Source organism: Moschus berezovskii, chromosome 15 (assembly GCF_049115385.1).
Source record: "Moschus berezovskii isolate FMDL1 chromosome 15, NW_MosBer_1.0, whole genome shotgun sequence".
Classification (NCBI taxonomy): Eukaryota; Metazoa; Chordata; class Mammalia; order Artiodactyla; family Moschidae; genus Moschus; species Moschus berezovskii.
In genome coordinates, this window is record NC_142474.1 from 76,842,594 (window position 1) to 76,861,695 (window position 19,102).

At 41.0% G+C, this 19,102-nt stretch overlaps 1 protein-coding gene across 10 annotated transcripts in view; it reads left to right on the top strand.

The window, feature by feature from the left end:
- PLCB4 (phospholipase C beta 4) overlaps positions 1-19,102 on the top strand; it is a 489,193-nt gene that overhangs the window by 390,283 nt on the left and 79,808 nt on the right. For 8 of the 10 annotated variants that reach the window (XM_088844295.1, XM_055426743.2, XM_055426768.2 and 5 more), the window contains 6 exons: positions 10,486-10,586; positions 12,252-12,287; positions 15,240-15,381; positions 15,995-16,079; positions 16,425-16,549; positions 18,563-18,614. In XM_088844295.1, the coding sequence (XP_088700421.1) occupies positions 10,486-10,586; positions 12,252-12,287; positions 15,240-15,381; positions 15,995-16,079; positions 16,425-16,549; positions 18,563-18,614 (541 nt within the window). The remainder of the gene's footprint in view (positions 1-10,485; positions 10,587-12,251; positions 12,288-15,239; positions 15,382-15,994; positions 16,080-16,424; positions 16,550-18,562; positions 18,615-19,102) is intronic. The other 2 variants (XM_088844296.1, XM_055426791.2) reach the window with 1 other exon arrangement.

Genomic DNA, 19,102 nt, shown 5'->3' on the forward strand with positions numbered 1-19,102 from the left:
CTTAACAGCTGTGACAACCAACTAATCATACTCACAACCCCTAAAAAAAGGTTCCTGACAATGGAAGACACTTTATAAGTGATTTATGTTGCATGCCCAAACCGTGGGAACATGACTTACTTTCATATGTTTTATACGAATAGCAGGGTGGAGTTAGCTGACAGTATTTAATCAATGCCTGTTATGGGCCTCTATTACTGTGCAACAAACCACCCCAAACACTTTACTGCTGTCTCTCCTGGTTCTGTCGGTCACCTGGGTTCAGGCTGGGGCTTGCCCTTTGGTTTCTCACGTGGTTGCTGGCAGATGACATCGAGAGTCATCTGAAGGTCCCCTGGGCCAGCACCTGATGGCTCACTCGGAGCTGGTGGTTGACACTGGCTGGCTGTGACAGCTCAGTCGGATCTGTTGACACAGGCACCCCGTGTGGCCTTTCTCTGTGGCGTGGACTTCTCGTAGCATGGTGGCCAACCTCCTTGAAGAAACGTCCTAAGAGCTAGTGTTCCAAAGGGCAGAAAACAGAAGCAGCTAAACAATTTAGAAGCTATGCTTGGGAATGGCATATCACCGCCTCTCCTGTATTTTATTCATTAATGCAGTCTTAGTTCAGGCCCACCCACATTCTGGTGGGTGAGTGAGTAACTGGATCACATTGCAGAAGACACAGCAGGAAACTGCTATGATTGCAGCTGTCTTTGGAAAATGCAGTCTGCCACATCACCTGTTATTTTGTTTCACACTTTTTAAACCTGAACAAGATTTAAAAATAAAATCTTAAAAGGAATGTATTTCAACAGATCAATAAAAAATGATACAAATGAATTTATTTACAAAACAAAAACAAAACACAGATCTTGAAATCAAACTTATGGTTACCAAAGGGGAAATGTCAGGGAAGGGATAAATTAGGAGATTCAGTTCAGTTCAGTGCAGTCGCTCAATCGTGTCCAACTCTTTGCGACCCCACGAATCACAGCACGCCAGGCCTCCCTGTCCATCACCAACTCCCAGAGTTCACTCAGACTCATGTCCATCAAGTCAGTGATGCCATCCAGCCATCTCATTCTCTGTCGTCCCCTTCTCCTCCTGACCCCATCCCTCCCCATATCAGGGTCTTTTCCAATGAGTCAACTCTTCACATGAGGTGGCCAAAGTACTGGAGTTTCAGCTTTAGCATCAGTCCTTCCAATGAACATCCAGGACTGATCTCCTTTAGAATGGACTGGTTGGATCTCCTTGCAGTCCAAGGGACTCTCAAGCACAGCTCAAAAGCATCAATTCTTCGGCGATCAGCTTTCTTCACAGTCCAACTCTCACATCCATACATGACCACTGGAAAAACCATAGCCTTGACTAGACAGACCTTTGGTGGCAAAGTAATGTCTCTGCTCTTTAATATACTATCAAGGTTGGTCATAACTTTCCTTCCAAGGAGGAAGGGTCTTTTAATTTCATGGCTGCAGTCAGCATCCGCAGTGATTTTGGAGCCCCAAAAAAATAAAGTCTGACACTGTTTCCACTGTTTCTCCATCTATTCCCCATGAAGTGATTAGGAGATTAGGATCAACATAAACCCACAACTCAGTTCAGTTCAGTTGCTCTGTTGTGTCTTACCCTTTGCGATCCCATGGACTGCGGCCTGCCAGGTTTCCCTGTCCATCACCAACTCCTGGAACTTGCTCAAATTCATGTCCATAGAGTCAGTGATGCCATCCAACCATCTCATGCTGTGTCATCTCCTTCTCCTCCCACCTTTAATCTTTCCCAGCATCAGGGTCTTTTCCAGTGAGTCAGTTCTTCACATCAGGTGGCCAAAGTATTGGAGTTTCCACTTCAGCATCAGTCCTTCCAATGAATATTCAGGACTGATCTCCTTTAGAATGGACTGGTTGGATCTCCTTACAGTCCAAGGGACTCTCAAGAGTCTTCTCCAACACCACAGCTCAAGAGCATCAGTTCTTCAGTGCTCAGCTTTCTTTATAGTCCAACTCTCACATCCATACTTGACTACTGGAGAAACCATAGCTTTGACTAGATGGACCTTTGTCAGCAGAGTAATGTCTGTTTTTAATATGCTGTCTAGGTTGGTCATAATTTTTCTTCCAAGGAGCAAGTGTCTTTTAATTTCATGGCTGCAGTCACCATCTGCAGTGATTTTGGAGCCCCCCAAAATAAAGTCTGTCACTGTTTCCATTGTTTCTCCATCTATTTACCATGGAGTGAAGGCACTGGATGGCATGATCTTAGTTTTCTGAATGTTGAGTTTTAAGCCATCCTTTCCACTCTCCTTTTTCACTTTCATTGAGAGGCTCTTTAGTTCCTCTTCACTTTCCGTCATAAGGGTGATGTCACCTGTGTATCTGAGGCTATTGATAATTCTCCCAGCAATCTTGATTCCAGCTTGTGCTTCATCCAGCCCAGCATTTCTCATGATGTACTCTGCATATAAGTTAAATAAGCAGGGTGACAATATACAGCCTTGAGGTACTCCTTTCTCAGTTTGGAAACCAGTCTGTTATTCCATGTCTGTTCTAACTGTTGATTCTTTATCTGCATAAAGTTTTCTCAGGAGGCAGGTAAGGTGGTCTGCTATTCCCATCTCTTTAAGAATTTTCCAGTTTATTGTGATCTATACAGTCAAAGAATTTGGCGTTTAAAACCAGTTTTTCTGGAACTCTCTTGCTTTTCCTATGAGCCAATGATGTTGGCAATTTGATCTCTGGTTCCCCTGCCTTTTCTAAATACAGCTTGAACATCTTGAAGTTCATGGTTCATGTATTGTTGAAGCCTGATGATGGTGGTGGTTTATTTGCTAAGTCATGTCCAACTCTTGCAAACCCATAGACAGTAGTAGCCTGCCAGTCTCCTCTATCATTGGGATTCCCTCGGCAAGAATACTGGAGTTGGTTTCCATTTCCTCCTCCAGGGGATTTCCCTGACCCACAGATCGAACCTGGGTCTCCTGCATTGCAGGCACATTCTTTACCTACTGAGCTACGAGGGAAGTTGAAGCCTTGCTTGGAGAATTTTGAGCATTACTTTGTTAGCGTGTGAGATGAGTGCAATTGTGCAGTAGTTTAAACTTTCTTTGGTATTGCTCTTCTTTGGGATTGGAATGAAAACTGACATTTTCAGTCCTGTGGCCGCTGCTGTGTTTTCCAAATTTGCTGGTATATTGAGTGCAACATTTTCACAGCATCATCTTTTAGGATCTGAAATAGATCAACTGGAATTCCATTACCTCCACTAGCTTTGGTCATAGTGATGTTTCCTAAAGCCCACTTGACTTCACATTCTAGGATGTCTGGTTCTAGGTGAGTGATCACACCATCGTGATTATCTGGATCATGAAGATCTTTTTTGTAAAGTTCTTCTGTGTATTCTTGCCACCTCTTCTTAACATCTTCTGCTTCTGTTAGGTCTATACCATTTCTGTCATTTATAGAGCCCATCTTTGCATGAAATGTTCCCTTGGTATCTCTAATTTTCTTGAAGAGATCTCTAGTCTCTCCCATTCTATTGTTTTCCTCTATTTCTTTGCATTGATCACTGAGGAAGGCTCTCTTATCTCTCCTTGCTATTCTTTGGAACTCTGCATTCAAATAAGTATATCTTTCCTTTTTTCCTTTGCCTTTAGCTTATCTTCTTTCCTCAGCTATTTTTAAGGCCTCCTCAGACAAGCATTTTGCCTTTTTGCATTTCCTTTTATTGGGAATGGTTTTGATCACTGCCTCCTATACAGTGTCACATACCTCCATCCATAGTTCTTCAGGCACTCTATCATATCTAATCCCTTGAATCTTTTTGTCACTTCTACTGTATAATCATAAGGGATTTGATTTAGGTCACACCTGAATGGTCTAGTGGTTTTCCCTGCTTTCTTCAATTTAAGCCTGAATTTGGCAATAAGGAGTTCATGATCTGAGCCACAGTCAGCTCCTGGTATTGTTTTTGCTGACTGTATAGAGATTCTCCATCTTTGGCTGCAAAGAATATTATCAGTCTGATTTCGATATTGACCGTCTGGTAATGTCCCATGGTTTAGTCTTCTCTTGTGTTGTTGGAAGAGGGTGTTAGCTATGACGAGTGCATTCTCTTGGCAAAACTCTTTTAGCCTTTGCCCTGCTTCATTCTGTACTCCAAGGCCAAATTTGCCTGTTACTCCAGGTATCTCTTGACTTCATACTTTTATATTCCAGTCCCCTATAATGAAAAGGACATCTTTTTGGGGTGCTAGTTCTAGAATGTCTTGTAGGTCTTCATAGAACCGTTCAACTTCAGCTTCTTCAGCATTAGTGGTCGGGGCATAGACTTGGATTACCTGTCATTACTGAGATTGCACCCAAGTACTCACATTTTGGACTCTTTTGTTAACTATGAGGGCTACTTCATTTCTTCTAAGGGATTTTTGCCCACAGCAATTGATATAATGGTCATCTGAATTAAATTCGCCCATTCTAGTCCATTTTAGTTCACTGATTCGTGAAATGTCAACATTCTCTCTTGACATCTCCTATTTGACCACTGCCAACTTGCCTTGATCCATGGTCCTAAAATTCCAGGTTCCTATGGAATATTGCTCTTTACAGCATTGAACTGTACTTCCATCACCAGTCACATCTACAACTGTGCATTGTTTTCTCTTTGGCTTTGTCTCTTCATTCTTATTGGTGCTATTTCTCCACTTTTCTGCAGTAGCATATTGGGCATCTACCGACCTGGGGAGTTCATCTTTCAGTGCCTATCTTTTTGCCTTTTCACAGTGTTCTTGGGGTTCTCAAGGCAAGAATACTGAAGTGGTTTGCCATTCCCTTCTCCAGTAGACCATGTTTTATCAGAACTTTCCACCATGACCCATCTGTCTTGGGTGGCCCTACAGGGCATGGCTCATAATTTCACTGAGTTAGACAAGGCTGTGGTCCATGTGATCAGTTTGATTAGTTTTCTGTGATTGTGGTTTTCAATCTTTCTGCCCTCTGAGGGATAAGGATAAGAGGCTTATGGAATTTTCCTGATGGGAGAGACTGACTGAGGGGGGAACTGGGTCTTGTTCTGAGGGGCCGGCCATGCTCAGTAAATCTTTAATCCAACTTTCTGTTGATGGGTGGGCTCTGCTCCCTCCTTGTTGTTTGACCTGAGACCAAACTATGGTGGAGATAATGAAGATAATGGCGGCCTCCTTCAAATGGTCCCATGCATGCTCGGCCATACGCAGTGCCCCTGACCCTGCAGCAGGCCACCGCCGACCCACTGCCTCCACTGGAGACTCTGGACACTCACAGGCAAGTCTGGGTCAGTCTCTTGTGGGGTCACTGCTCCTTTCTCCTGGGTCCCGCTGCCCACAAGCTTTTGTTTGTGACCTCCAAGCGTCTGTTTCCCCAGTCCTGTGTAAGTTCTGTAATCAAATCCCACTGGCCTCGAAAGTCAAATTGTCTGGGAGTTCTCAGTCCCTTTTCCAGATCCCCAGGTTGGGAAATCTGCTGTTGGTCCTGGAACTTACTTAACGGTGCAAGGATTTCTTTGGTACAGTATTCTGCAGTTTGTGGGTTGTCTTATCTGCTGCTCTATGGTGGGGTTAATGGCGACCTCCTCCAAGAGGGCTTATGCCACAGGCTGTGTGGCCAGGTAGCTGCATCCTGTGCCCCTGTGGCAGGCCACTGCTGACTCTTACCTCTGCAGGAGACTTAAATACAGGTCTGATCGGTCTCTGTGGGGTGTCTGGGTCCTGTGCACACAATGTTTTGTTTGAGCCCTCTGAGCATCTCTGGCAGGTATGGGGTTTGTTTCTAAATGCTATTTCACCCCTCCTACCATCTTACTGGGGCTTCTTCTTTGCCCTTGGATGTGGGGTATCTTTTTTTGGTCAGATCCAACATTCTCCTGTTGATGGTTGTTTAGCAGCAAGTTGTTATTTTGGGGTTCTCACAAAAGATGAGTGCCCACATCCTTCTACCCCACCATCTTGCCAGCACAAAACTAGTCTTTCCCATTCTGTTGTTTTCCTCCATTTCTTTTATTGATCACTGAAGAAGGCTTTCTTATCTTTCCTTGCTATTGTTTGGAACTCTGCATTCACATGGGTATATCTTTCCTTTTCTCCTTTACCTTTCACTTCTCTTCTTTTCTCAGCTATTTGTCAGTCAGTCAGTCAGTTCAGTCGCTCGTGTCCAACTCTTTGCGACCCCATGAATCACAGCACACCAGACCTCCCTGTCCGTCACCAACTCCCGGAGTTCACTCAAACTCGTGTCCATCGAGTCGGTGATGCCATCCAGCCATCTCATTCTCTGCCGTCCCCATCTCCTCCCACCCCCAATACCTCCTAGCATCAGACTCTTTTCCAGTGAGTCAGCTCATCGCATGAGGTGGCCAAAGTATTGGAGTTTCAGCTTTAGCATCAGTCCTTCCAATGAACACCCAGGATTGATCTCCTTTAGAATGAACTGGTTGGATCAGGGCCTCCTTAGACAACCATTTTGCCTTTTTGGATTTCTTTTTTCTTAGGGATGGTCTTGATCACTGCCTCCTGTATGATGTCACGAACCTCCATCCATAGTTCTTCAGGTACTCTGTCTACCAGATCTAATCCCTTGAATCTGTTTGTCAAACACACAACTACATACAAAATAGATAACAGGCACCTACTGTATAGCACAGGGAATTCTACTCAGTATTCTGTAATAACCTATATGAGAAAAGAAACTGAAAAAGATTGGATAAATGTATGTGTATAACTGAATCTCTTCACTGTACACTTCAAACTAACACAACATTGTAAATGTTATACTCCAATAAAAATATTTAGAAGATCAATACTTTCAAACCTTGAAAGTCTGAATATTATATAAAAACTGTCCCTTAACTTTAGGTTAACTTTCATAGATGATAATCAAAAACATGTAAGGTGTTACTAGATAATAATTCAGTAAAGCTATAGATTAATGAAATACATTAAGAAAAATAATAATAATATTAATGATAGCAACAACTATGATTTTTGTACCAACTGTGATTGAGTACTTTACATCAATGCCTCCTCTAATCTTTATGAAGCCTAATGAAACAGTTATTCCATTCATTTTTCAGATGAAGAAACTGAAGCTTAGATAAATAATATATGTTACATGTGGTGCCATAGCTGGTTGGCAATGACACTAAGACTCAGTCTCAAATTGCCTTGACTCCAGGGTCAAGTCCTTTTGTACCTCACAACATTGTCCTTCCAATGTATAGAAATATAAAGAACAGAGATATGCAAAATCATTGTTAAACTATTTGTCTTCAAAAAAATGAGAAACAATATAAATGATATGAGTCACAGATGTAAAGTTTCTTGAACACACACACATTAATCTAAAATGAGAGGTCAGTATGATCCACTTATCATCCTTAAGGCTACTTTCCCAACTTTTATGAGGATGCTCATCATTCCTAGAGACTAAATTTGCCTCTAGTAACTCCCATGTTATTCCAGAAAAGTTTGTGGTAAAGTTTTAGTTGTTCTGAGAGGAATGCGTTGATTCGTATGTACCTGAGTTTCTCTCTAAGGGTAGAGATGTCTTCTATTCCTGTTGCATATGAGTCTTAATGTCCCCTCAGTCATACTTGAGTTTAGTTCTGGTCAACCAGTTGGCTGTAATTACCCTCTATCAAAGTATGATACTACTACATATGAATAAGGAGTCTCTAATTTAAATACTTCAAGAGGAAACCAAGCATAGTTCAAGAGGGCAGACCTACTGAAGGCTTTGGAAAATAAAAAAGGCTCTTAGTCAGTGAATATGTGTGTCCAGTTATTAGGCTGGACATAGATTCAGATGAGCAGGATTATACATAGAAAACCCTAAAGATACCACCAGAAAATTACTAGAGCTAATCAATGAATTGAATAGAGTTGCAGGATACAAGATTAATACAAATCCCTTGTATTATACATAGAAAACCCTAAAGATGTCACCAGATGAGAAGTGGGGAACACCAACGTTGCATGTGGTTGTTGGTGTTAGCATCAAGAGATGCTAACCTTTCGTTGTGCAACCATTTTAAAGCAATTATTAAGTCTCAACCACTTCTATGGAATGTACCCCCTTGAAATTCAAGTAGTTTATATCTGGCTGGGCAGGTTAAACTAGATATAAAATTGAAATTCAATAGTGATGGTCAGAGGTTTTAAAATCTTGGTCACTGACTGCTGGTCCTGGAAATCCAGTGTCACATTAAGAGCTTTAGTCTAAGAAGCCTGAGAGTCTAGGTTCATATTCTGACTGTCACCTCAGACAAGTCAAATCATATCTGTGAATCTGTTTATTTTAGATGTAAGTGAATACACTAGCCTAGATTATTATGAGACCTCTTTCAGTTTCTCAGATCCTTTTTTCCTGCCCAAAGCCTAGATGACCTACTTTAAGAAAAAATCATCTGCCTCCAGAATATCCCCTCATCAGAATATCAGTTCCAGAAGAGGAGGGTGTCTGACTGCTTTCCCTTGCCTTCCTCCCCTCCCTGGAATGGCACCTTGCATAAAGTCATCCAAATTTCTGAACCTAAGACACTGCCGATTGAAAGGCACTACTGTTCTAAAAGAAAGAAAACTGCTTCTAGTGAATTATAAAATGCCATCAATTAAAGGATACTTTGCCATGTTAGATATATTACAACATGTGGGGAGATGCACCTTAGAATCAGTGCAAGTTTTTCATCTACTCCTGATCTTGCATTCTCCTTTCCACCTTTTAAACATACTATTAAAAAAAAATACATCTAATTCTTATGGCTTTGTTCACCTCCCTCAGAAATATTTTCAGTGTTTTTTTGGCTTTGTTTTTGTAGTAAAGGTCCCTCATGCTCAGTGTAGTGACAGTGTGGATTTGTGTTGGCCTTATCTTATGGCCTGTGGCTGTCTCCGGTTCCTGGCTAGTTTTTAGGCAAATTCCTGGGAGCCCCTGCAGGATGGGCATCATGGGAATACAGATCTGATACCAACCAGTATGTGGCTAATTTTCCAACAGGCAATCCTTTTTCCACCAACAGCCTTGGGTGGGTACCAGAGTTCTTATAATTTCCCGAACTGATGGATTGAATGATGGCATCTCTCTCTGCATCTCTACTTAGCTCAAGCTAGGCTTCTGGGGTACCAGCATGATATAGCACCCACTTCCTGCTCCCTCCCCACCATGAGCCCTGGGAATGACTTCAGAGTCTTTTAAACCTTTAAGCCAGATTTGGCAAATGGTTTACAGAAGCAGTAAGTCCTTCCAAGTCCTTTCTTTTCTGTGTCACACCATTCCCAGCCACATGTCATTATGCCAATAAAATTCAAGTAGACTTTTTTGACTCTTTTTCAGAATTATCAAATGTATTTTCCTTCTCTTGTATCTTGTTTTCTCTAGGTGTCATAGAAGATCAAAATACCTTTTATGAGTCACAGATGTTCCTGAGGTGTTTGAGGCTTTTAATTTTTAGGGTTAGTGTATAACTAGGATAGAAGTAATCATTCACTTAAGAAAAGCTTATAAGGGTCAAGCATGTAAAAACCATGCTAACAATGATTTACTGTGTAACAGAAGAACAGTGTTTTATATCTATAATGACCTGTAATGGAAAATAATTAGTATATATATATGACTGAATCACTTTGCTGTATACCTGAAATGAACACAATATTTTAAATCAACTATATTCAATAAAAAAAAAAATCATGCTCAGTGCAGGAGAAATAACAGTACATCCTCCTTGACCTTGATTAGATAAGAGTTTCAGTTCAGTTCAGTCGCTCAGTTGTGTCCGACTCTTTGCGACCCCATGAATCACAGCACGCCAGGCCTCCCTGTCCATCACCAGCTCCCGGAGTTCACTCAAACTCATGTCCATCGAGTCGGTGATGCCATCCAGCCATCTCATTCTCTGTCGTCCCTGTCTCCTCCCACCCCCAATCCCTCCTAGCATCAGACTCTTTTCCAGTGAGTCAACTCGTTGCATGAGGTGGCCAGAGTATTGGAGTTTCAGCTTTAGCATCAGTCCTTCCAATGAACACCCAGGATTGATCTCCTTTAGAATGGACTGGTTGGATCTCCTTGCAGTCCAAGGGACTCTCAAGAGTTTTCTCCAGCACCACAGTTCAAAAGCATCAATTCTTCGACACTCAGCTTTCTTCACAGTCCAACTCTCACATCTATACATGACCATGGGAAAAACCATAGCCTTGACTAGACAGACTTTGGTTAGCAAAGTAATGTCTCTGCTTTTTAATATGCTATCTAGGTTGGTCATAACTTTCCTTCCAAGGAGTAGGCGTCTTTTAATTTCCTGGCTGCAATCAGCATCTGCAGTGTTTAATTTGAAAAAAGTTACTTTTTAAAACATTCCCGTTTTCATTTAGCTTCCTTCCCGTCTAAAAGTGCTTCTGTTCTACCCAAGATTACAGAGGAGGCCTGACCCCTTGGTGTTAAGTTAGCTTCATGAGTTTTCCTTTTGTCTTTCCCACAGCTGAGCAAGAGGAGGAAGCTCACCCTGAATACAAATATGGAAATGAACTTTCTGCAGATGACTTGGGTCACAAGGAAGCTATTGCCAATAGTGTCAAGAAGGTCAGAGTCTTGGTGCTGTTTTCTTTCATGACTTTCAAGAGACGGCAGCTGGTAGTTATGCCATTTCAGAAATGTGAGAGCCACGAGAGAATACGGTTGCCTGCAATTCCCCTTCTCAGTGGGGTGGCCCGAATCAATATCTGACCTCGAGGCATGAACAGTACAATGACTCTCCGCTCATGCCCAGTGCTGATCCCTACCTCTTTGGCCTGTGTCCTTCAAATGTTATTTATTTCCTTATGACACGTGAGTGGGAAGCCATCAGCAGCACCCCAGCAGCAAAGGTGATGCTGTTCAACACCGAGAGAATGACCCCGATCATCCCAGCAAACCCTCATTAGAAAATCAGTGCTACCCATTGGAGCTCTCATCTCCCTCCTAACGTAGAATAAGCACCAGTATATTAATCACCTTCGTGTGTGTGTGTGTGTGTGTGTGTGTGTGTGTGTGTTATGGAAACATTAACGGTCTGCTATCTTAACACCTTTCAAGTATGCATGCGTGCTAAGTCACTTCGTCCTATCCGACTCTTCACTACCCCAGTGGACTGTAGTCCACCAGCCTCCTCTGTCGATGGATTCTCCAGGCAAGAAAACGGAGTGGATTGCCATTTCCTCCTTCAGGGTATCTTCCTGACCCAGGGGTCAAACCTGTGTCTCTTATGTCTCCTGTATTGGCAGGCAGATTCACCACTCGCACCACCTGGGGTGGAATATAGTGTTGTTAACTCTCGTCACCATGCTGTCCACCACATCCCCAGGACTCACTCATTTTATAACCGGAAGTTCGTACCCTTTGAGCATCTCATTCCCCACCCCGCACCGGGGCCTGGCAAAGTGGTTGATTTTTAATACTAGTGAGTGGTAGAGTAAGAAGACGCAAGAGTGTCCACTGGATCACTAGCCTGGGAGTCATGGTGACCTTGAAAAGATGAGTTTCAGGGTGGGTAGGGACCCCTGGAGCGGACACATCTGAATGAGGAGAAGTGAGCAGTTTTGCTGTGAAGGGGAGCTGGTGGTTAAAGGGAACCCAGGAGTCCAGAGAGAGTTAATTTTAGGATGAATAAATCCAGGATGATGACTGAATCCTTTGACATGGTCTTTGATGGGAGCAGTAGTGCTTAATCATTAAAGACAACAGATGAAGATGCAGGTAGGTGTATACAGTAGGTGCTAAGAAAACGGGAGCATACTACTGTTATGCTACCTTTTCTGATATAGAGACTTGCAGCTACTTTCAGATTATTAGATGCCTACTAAACTCATTATCCTGCCTTTATCCGCACCCAGACATGAGTGTTGACTTGCTCAAGAGTGATCCTTTACATACCAGAGGAGGTGGTCACATCGATGATTTCCCAAGCCCCATCACTAGATCACTAACTAAATTACCTTGAGGAAGCACTGAAATAGGTGAAGACTGTCGCCAAAACGGAGATAAGCATGAAGATGAGCTTTTCTGGTGTGGGAGAGAGTTTCACCATGATATCCTTTCAGCTCTTACTGTATCTGTGGCTTTATGTCACCAGTAATGTCCTATCTTAACAGATAAATCGAATAGCAGGTGTACAGATCGCTAACACATTTGAATATCCACAGGTGTAGGGCTGGTAAACTTGGAGTTTCGCCCTTTAGAGAAGTAAATTATTTTCTTTCTCTAATTTAGGCTTCAGATGACCTTGAACATGAGAACAGCAAAAAGGTAACAAAACAATTCCATTGTGCGTTTTGTTTTCATTATTAGAAACTATGTGGTCATTCAATATCGAGCAGGTGTTACTAAGTGCTGTTTATTCTGTCTTCTCCCACCCACTGCCCATGAAATATCAGACTATTTATGGGGATAATATTTATGTGCTCAGTACATCTACCTGTAAGAATTTTCAAAATAAAAAATTAACCACGTGATGAAATGATTATATCCTGATAGAATCACGAAACCTAGGGCAGACAAATAAGATGATTTTTCTAAAAATAAGTGTTTGGGCATTGAGGTATTTTCTTAGTTAGCATTTGAGATTTCATGCCTAGACAATGGACAAAGGCATGTATAATTCTTCTACTGAATGTTTATTGATAATTAGTAATGCCAGTACCATAAGCTGGGCACTGGGCCGGTTCCCTGGATGACAACCTTGTTAGTGTCAGTCCGTGTGTAGCAGGGATTACAGTCAGACCCACCAACCGTGTGAGAAGGCTGAGGCCTTAAAGATGAAAATAACTTGGTCACAGCTACTTAGCTAACGAATATCAATGATCAAAGATCAACTTATCTTTGTTGACCCCAGTATCTTAAGAAATTCTAGTAGAAGAGAATTTCACAAATATCTTAGGAGAAGACTGGGATCAGACTTAACCAGAATTATTCCAAACTTTAGACAGTAAGAATATTGGGTTTTCCTTCAAATAAGATAGGACCCCATAGACAAGAAGATAACACTTTCTGAAGCCCTGATGTGGGAATCAAATGATAAAGTAAATTTCTGCCTCTGACTGCCAACAGTTTCACAACTGCAACACACCGTGTACTTTTATTAAAAGGACCATTTCGATGTCATGAGCTGTGTAGAGGATATAACAAACTACAAATATTACTTTACTTCCCTTATGATAAAGTCAACATTAAGTAATGTCAAATAAAACTCCTAGAATGGATACAATGTGAAATTGACTAACAGCCTTTCAGAATACCAATATAGTTGGAACAAAGACCTTTCCATTTTGCTGTCATATGAATTTCCTGACCTATAGGTCATTTTTATTTTCAGATTCAGTGTATTAATGATTATGTGCTCCTAGTCTAGGAACGAAGTCTCAAATTTTAACTGGGGACATTTGAAAACATGATTTTTAAAAATCTCAACAAATTACATTGTTTGGTTATTTATTGGCTTTTATTAGTGAAATCAGTTTGATGATCTAAAATGTTATCAGGTAAACAAAATGGCCTGCCCACTTTTTTAACCAATGAATTGATTGCTATGAGTCAACCGTTTATTGATCCTTGAGTATTGATCTCAATTAAATATCGATCACTTCTGAAGGTGTTATTCTTGTTGATTGTGTTGCTTTTATTCTGATTTACAAGGAAACAAACTAAAATAATTTGTTTCTCTTTGCCTCTATGCAAAATAATGCAATTTTAATAGGTCCAATACTTTGGCCACTTCATGCGACGAGTTGACTCACTGGAAAAGATTCTGATGCTGGGAAGGATTGGGGGTGGGAGGAGAAGTGGACGACAGAGAATGAGATGGCTGGATGGCATCACCGACTCGATGGACATGAGTTTGAGTGAACTTCGGGAGTTGGTGATGGACAGGGAGGCCTGACGTGCTGTGATTCATGGGGTCGCGGAGAGTCAGACACGACTGAGCAACTGAACTGAACTGTATTGAATAGGTCCTGTGTAGTGGATTATCACATTAGTTTAAGAATAAGCTTTTTTAAAAATACCACCAACTATTTATGTATGTGTCTTGGTTTCCAAAAGTGTTATGCAGGTATGGTTCCCAGATCAGCCACTTGGGAGCTAGTTAGAAATGCCAATTCTCAGGTTTCATAGCAGACTCCCTTTTTCAGAAACTCTGAGGCTGGGGCCCTGGAATCTGATTTAACAAGCTTACCTGTACACTAAAATAGAAGGATCTCTGTTTTTTAATTTATTTTACAACTTGTGAAATTATGAATTATAATACCTTTTATACATATTCCATATCATTGCTCTGAACTTCAATATAGTTTCTGGAATAAAGTCCTTTGAAAATCTAAAAAAATGTCCCCAAACTGTAAGGTAATCTTCATATTTTACAATTATCTCTATTTGTATTATTTGGAGCCACAATAGACATTAACTTTTTTTTTTTTTTTACCATGGCCCAAGGCATGTGGATTCTTAGTTCCCTGACCAGGTATGGAACCTATGATCCTTGTGTTAGGAGCATGGAGTCACTGGACTGCCAGGGAAGTCCTGACGTTAACTTTTAAAATTATCCTTATTTCTGACGTTAACTTTTAAAATTATCCTTATTGGGACTTCCCTGGCAGTCCAGTGGTTAAGACTCCACACTTCCTAAGTACGGAGTGTGGGTTCGATCCCTGGTCAGGGAGCTAAGATGGCACATGCCTCCTGCCCAAAACACCAAAACATAAAACAGAGGCAATATTGTAACAAATTCATTACAGACTTTAAAAATGGCACACATCAAAATAATCTTTAAATAAAAGCTCTTTTTAAAAATTATGTTTTATTTAACATAATTGAGGAAGAGAAAAACCTTTCATCTTTGGATCTATGTGCAGATTGTCTCTAGTAAGGAAGTTTGTAGGGGCTTCCCGGGTGGCTCAGTGGTAAAGAATCCACCTGCCCGTGCAGGAAACCCAGGAGACTTGGATTTGATCCCTGGGTCAGGAAAATCCCCTGAAGCATGGTATGGTAACCCAAAAATCCCCTGGAGCAGGATATGGTGACCCACTCCAGTATTCTTGCTTGGAGAATACCATAGGCAGAGGAGCCTGGCAAGCTACAGTCCATGGGATCGCAGTCAGGCATGACTGAGCAGCTGAGCACATACTCACGCAAGGCCATTTGTGGCATAAATCTGAGAGTCCTCTGAAGTCACTGATGTGTGCATTCCCTTTGTTGTGCTCATAGGGCCTGGTTACCGTAGAAGATGAGCAGGCGTGGATGGCATCCTATAAATATGTGGGTGCTACCACTAATATCCATCCGTATTTGTCCACAATGATCAACTACGCACAGCCTGTAAAGTTTCAAGGTTTCCATGTGGCTGAAGGTAACACCAAAGGTTAAATGCTATTGCCTTTTTTGTCTGCTTTTCTTTCATTGTGCTGTGATCTGACTTGCTGCCATTTCCTTTCCCGGGCATGTGGACTATTCCATCTCACCTTATTTTTGTTGCACAGACCACACACGTCCTTGGCTCGTGGGGGCCTTGTATTGTCATTTCCAGCATCATCCACAAGGTGGCTCTGAGAGACTGGTTTTGGTGGCACTCCAAGCGCATAGCCTCTTGCATTAGATACCGCTTTATAAGACCCATTTGAGTCAAAACCTGGCCTCTTATAAACATAGCAAGTGATATTTTAAAACTTCTCATAATTATTCTGGACTGGAGACGACATAGTCCTCACTAAAAATACATATTCCAGGGGTGGCTGTGAATATCAGTTGCTATACACATAATTGACTCCAAATTGAATTCATCACACTTTTCTTAAGTCAGCCATCTCTATCGTCAGAACATTAAGGAAAATACGAGCTACTGAAATCATGATGGAGCAACTGCCTCCAAAGTCTCTTGATTCAAGGTGTCATTATATTTATCGCTTGTCTTTCTGTGAGTCTGATGGCAGAGTTTCTAAGTGCATCTTTGCTTTTCTTTACAGAACGCAATATTCATTATAACATGTCTTCTTTTAATGAGTCAGTCGGTCTAGGCTACTTGAAGACACACGCCATTGAATTTGTGAAGTATCCTTATGTATTAAGTGGAATAAATGGTTGGTGAACTTTGAGTTTGGCAGGACTCTCTAAAACAGAAAGATGGCTAATATATTATTGTGGTTGTAGAGCTAGTAAAATAATTATGTGAAAGAGCACAGCAGCAGGGAAAACCTGCCCAAATGCGAATTGTTTTTATAATCTACACCGTGAACTATGGTTGTTCTATTTAGCGTCCTTTATATATGTGAAATCCCTTCTTTATTGTCACATGTGTTTGTCAGTGTTGATCTCAATCTTCATTGCTTTAGCTCTTTGTTATTTATTTATCACTGCCAGGATACTCTTTTCCATTTTCCTTAATACATTACACAGTTATAACAAACGGCAAATGAGTCGCATTTACCCCAAGGGAGGCCGAGTGGACTCCAGTAATTACATGCCTCAGATTTTCTGGAACGCTGGCTGCCAGATGGTTTCGCTGAACTATCAAACCCCAGGTAGGAACTGATGTCCAGTGACCTTGAATTCCATGAGAATATTCTGATAGGACGGTGCCAAGCATTGCTGTCAGTTGACTGTGGGCATTTTTTAAAGGAAGCAGACATATGGCAAAACAGCATGTCATCGGATATATAGAATGGCAAGAAACTGAAAACTCAAACTAAAGCAATACATCAATGGCAGAAAATGATAGAGTTTGATTTCAATTGAATTGCCTTTTGAAAACGCTGTGACTAATCCAAACATTGTCCCTGTTTCCAAAATATGTCTAGTTTTTCTTCTTTTTGGATCAAACTTATCTTCTTGTCCAGAGATGGAATGAAATGAGAAGAATTTGAGGATCTTTGTACAGTGACTATGACGCATTTCTCCTTGGGAAAGTCGCCTTCCCGCTGTTGGCGTTCAGCAGGAGATCAGCACCATAGCAGACTCTCACCATAGAGATGTAGAATATTATGGAGTAGATTCTGCTAAAATGGTGTTTAAGGGACCGTATACACTTAGAGGTACTAATGTATAACTTATTCCTCCAAAGTGTATTCTGGCCAGGTTCCAATATATAATAATATATTTTTTCCTGCAAGGAGAGCAGTCAGTTTTTGTGAAAGCATGAATAAAATCTTTAAAGTTTTCAAAGTTTGTTTAAGAGCCTAGGATCACAATATGAAGATGAGAGACAGAAAAAATGTAGTCTCTAGTTACTCACGTGAAACAGGTGAGAAATATGCCACAAAACCTCTTCACCACAGCATGGTCCTTTTTAAAAAAAATTAAATTATTTTAATTGGAGGCTAATAGCTTTATAATATGGTGGTGGTTTTTGCCATGCATTGACATGAATCAGCCATGGGTGTACATGTGTCCCCATCCTGAACCCCCCTCCCACCTCCCTCCTCATCCCCTCCTTTAGGGTCACCCCAGTGCGCCGGTTTCAGGGCACTCAAAGCATGGTCCTTTAAAATGGTTGGGGAAAAGCATCCCTTTTGTTCTGTTCTTTTCCTCTCTGAGGGTATCTCCCATGTTTCCCAGTTTAGGGCATTGTTTTTTTCAAACCAATCCACCATATTTTGTAAACCTGAATATACCTTGCTCCCTGTGATCTGGACTGACTGAAAGGCCCTATGACTTGCCTCCCTTTGGCATGGATGTGGCCTGACTGTGTTTCCTACCCTCGTGACCAGGAACTGAAGTCAGATTTCTGCTCAGTACCCCTCTTGCTGCTCACTGTGCTAAACTGTGAACAGGAATCGTCACAATCCTGGAGTGTTTCTAATAGAAACAAAAAAGATTAAAAGGCACTGCTGATTTTACTTATTTAAAAAGATGTCAAGTTGTATTCTTTGTTGGCAGTGAGACCATTATGTAGATTAAATGATCCAAAGGCAGTTTATTCTCTAGGCCAGCTTACGTGTTATTCTATAATGTAAGGTTTAATCATAGTACTTTGAGAAGAAAAGAAAATTCATCAGGAGGCCCACCCCTCCTTTTTTTTAGCTGATGAAAAGAAGATCTCTGCCAGTGTAGACCCCACTAGAATAATTCTTTTTAAGTCGCACATTTTTTTATATGATACTTACCTAGTTTGTTTTTTATTTATTTTAATTGAGTTTTATATTCATACAGCCCTATTGGATTTCTCCAGCATACCCTCCCTCTGGGTCATAAGGCGTGTCTTCTCTAACTATATATATTTATCAGCTTAGACATCTGTACCCTCGACAGTAATTCAACAGTCCTATGACTCATATATTGAATCCAGGTTTGGAAGCAATGCCAACATGATCTCTATGAATGCACATGTTTTTGTTTATTTTAAACTCAAGGTCATTTAAACATGGAAAAAAGAGTTGTATGCCTCTCTCTGTAAACAGATCCAGAAGTACCTTGTGGTGTTAAAAAAGACCTATCAGCCTGGGATCAGTATCTGATTTCCATTATTTAAAATCACCCCATCAGAATCTTCTCTGTTCAGGAAGATGAAGTGCTAAATTATTTTTGTCTCTTGACAGATTTAGCCATGCAATTGAATCAGGGGAAATTTGAGTATAATGGATCGTGCGGGTAAGTAATGTGATTTAAACTGTTGTCACCGTGTTCCACACTCCATACTACAGCTGTAATGAAACTGTGTCATTTTAAATTAGGGGTTGGTGAATTTAAGCAAGGTCTGCGGGATGGGATAGAAACAAATGAAATCTCCAGGTAAATTACATCTGCAATATATATTCTTCATCAACCACAGTTTCACTAAGCAGATTAAAAAAAAAAATAACCACTAGGTAAGCAGTTTATTATACACGCTCCAGAGTTTAATGCTCTCACTTTGAGTTCAATAGTGGAGGCCTTTATAACTAGGACAGATAATGATCCCTGCTCATTTGGACATCAGCAAGAAGGACAAAGATAGTAAATATGTGTATCTTACATAGGACAGATAGAGGAATGAATTTGATTTAGTATATAATGAAGTCCTCAGTGTTAAGTGGAATTTATTTCAGCTAGGCAGACCGTTGTATACTGTCTTAATTTTTTTCTTGTCTTGTAAATAA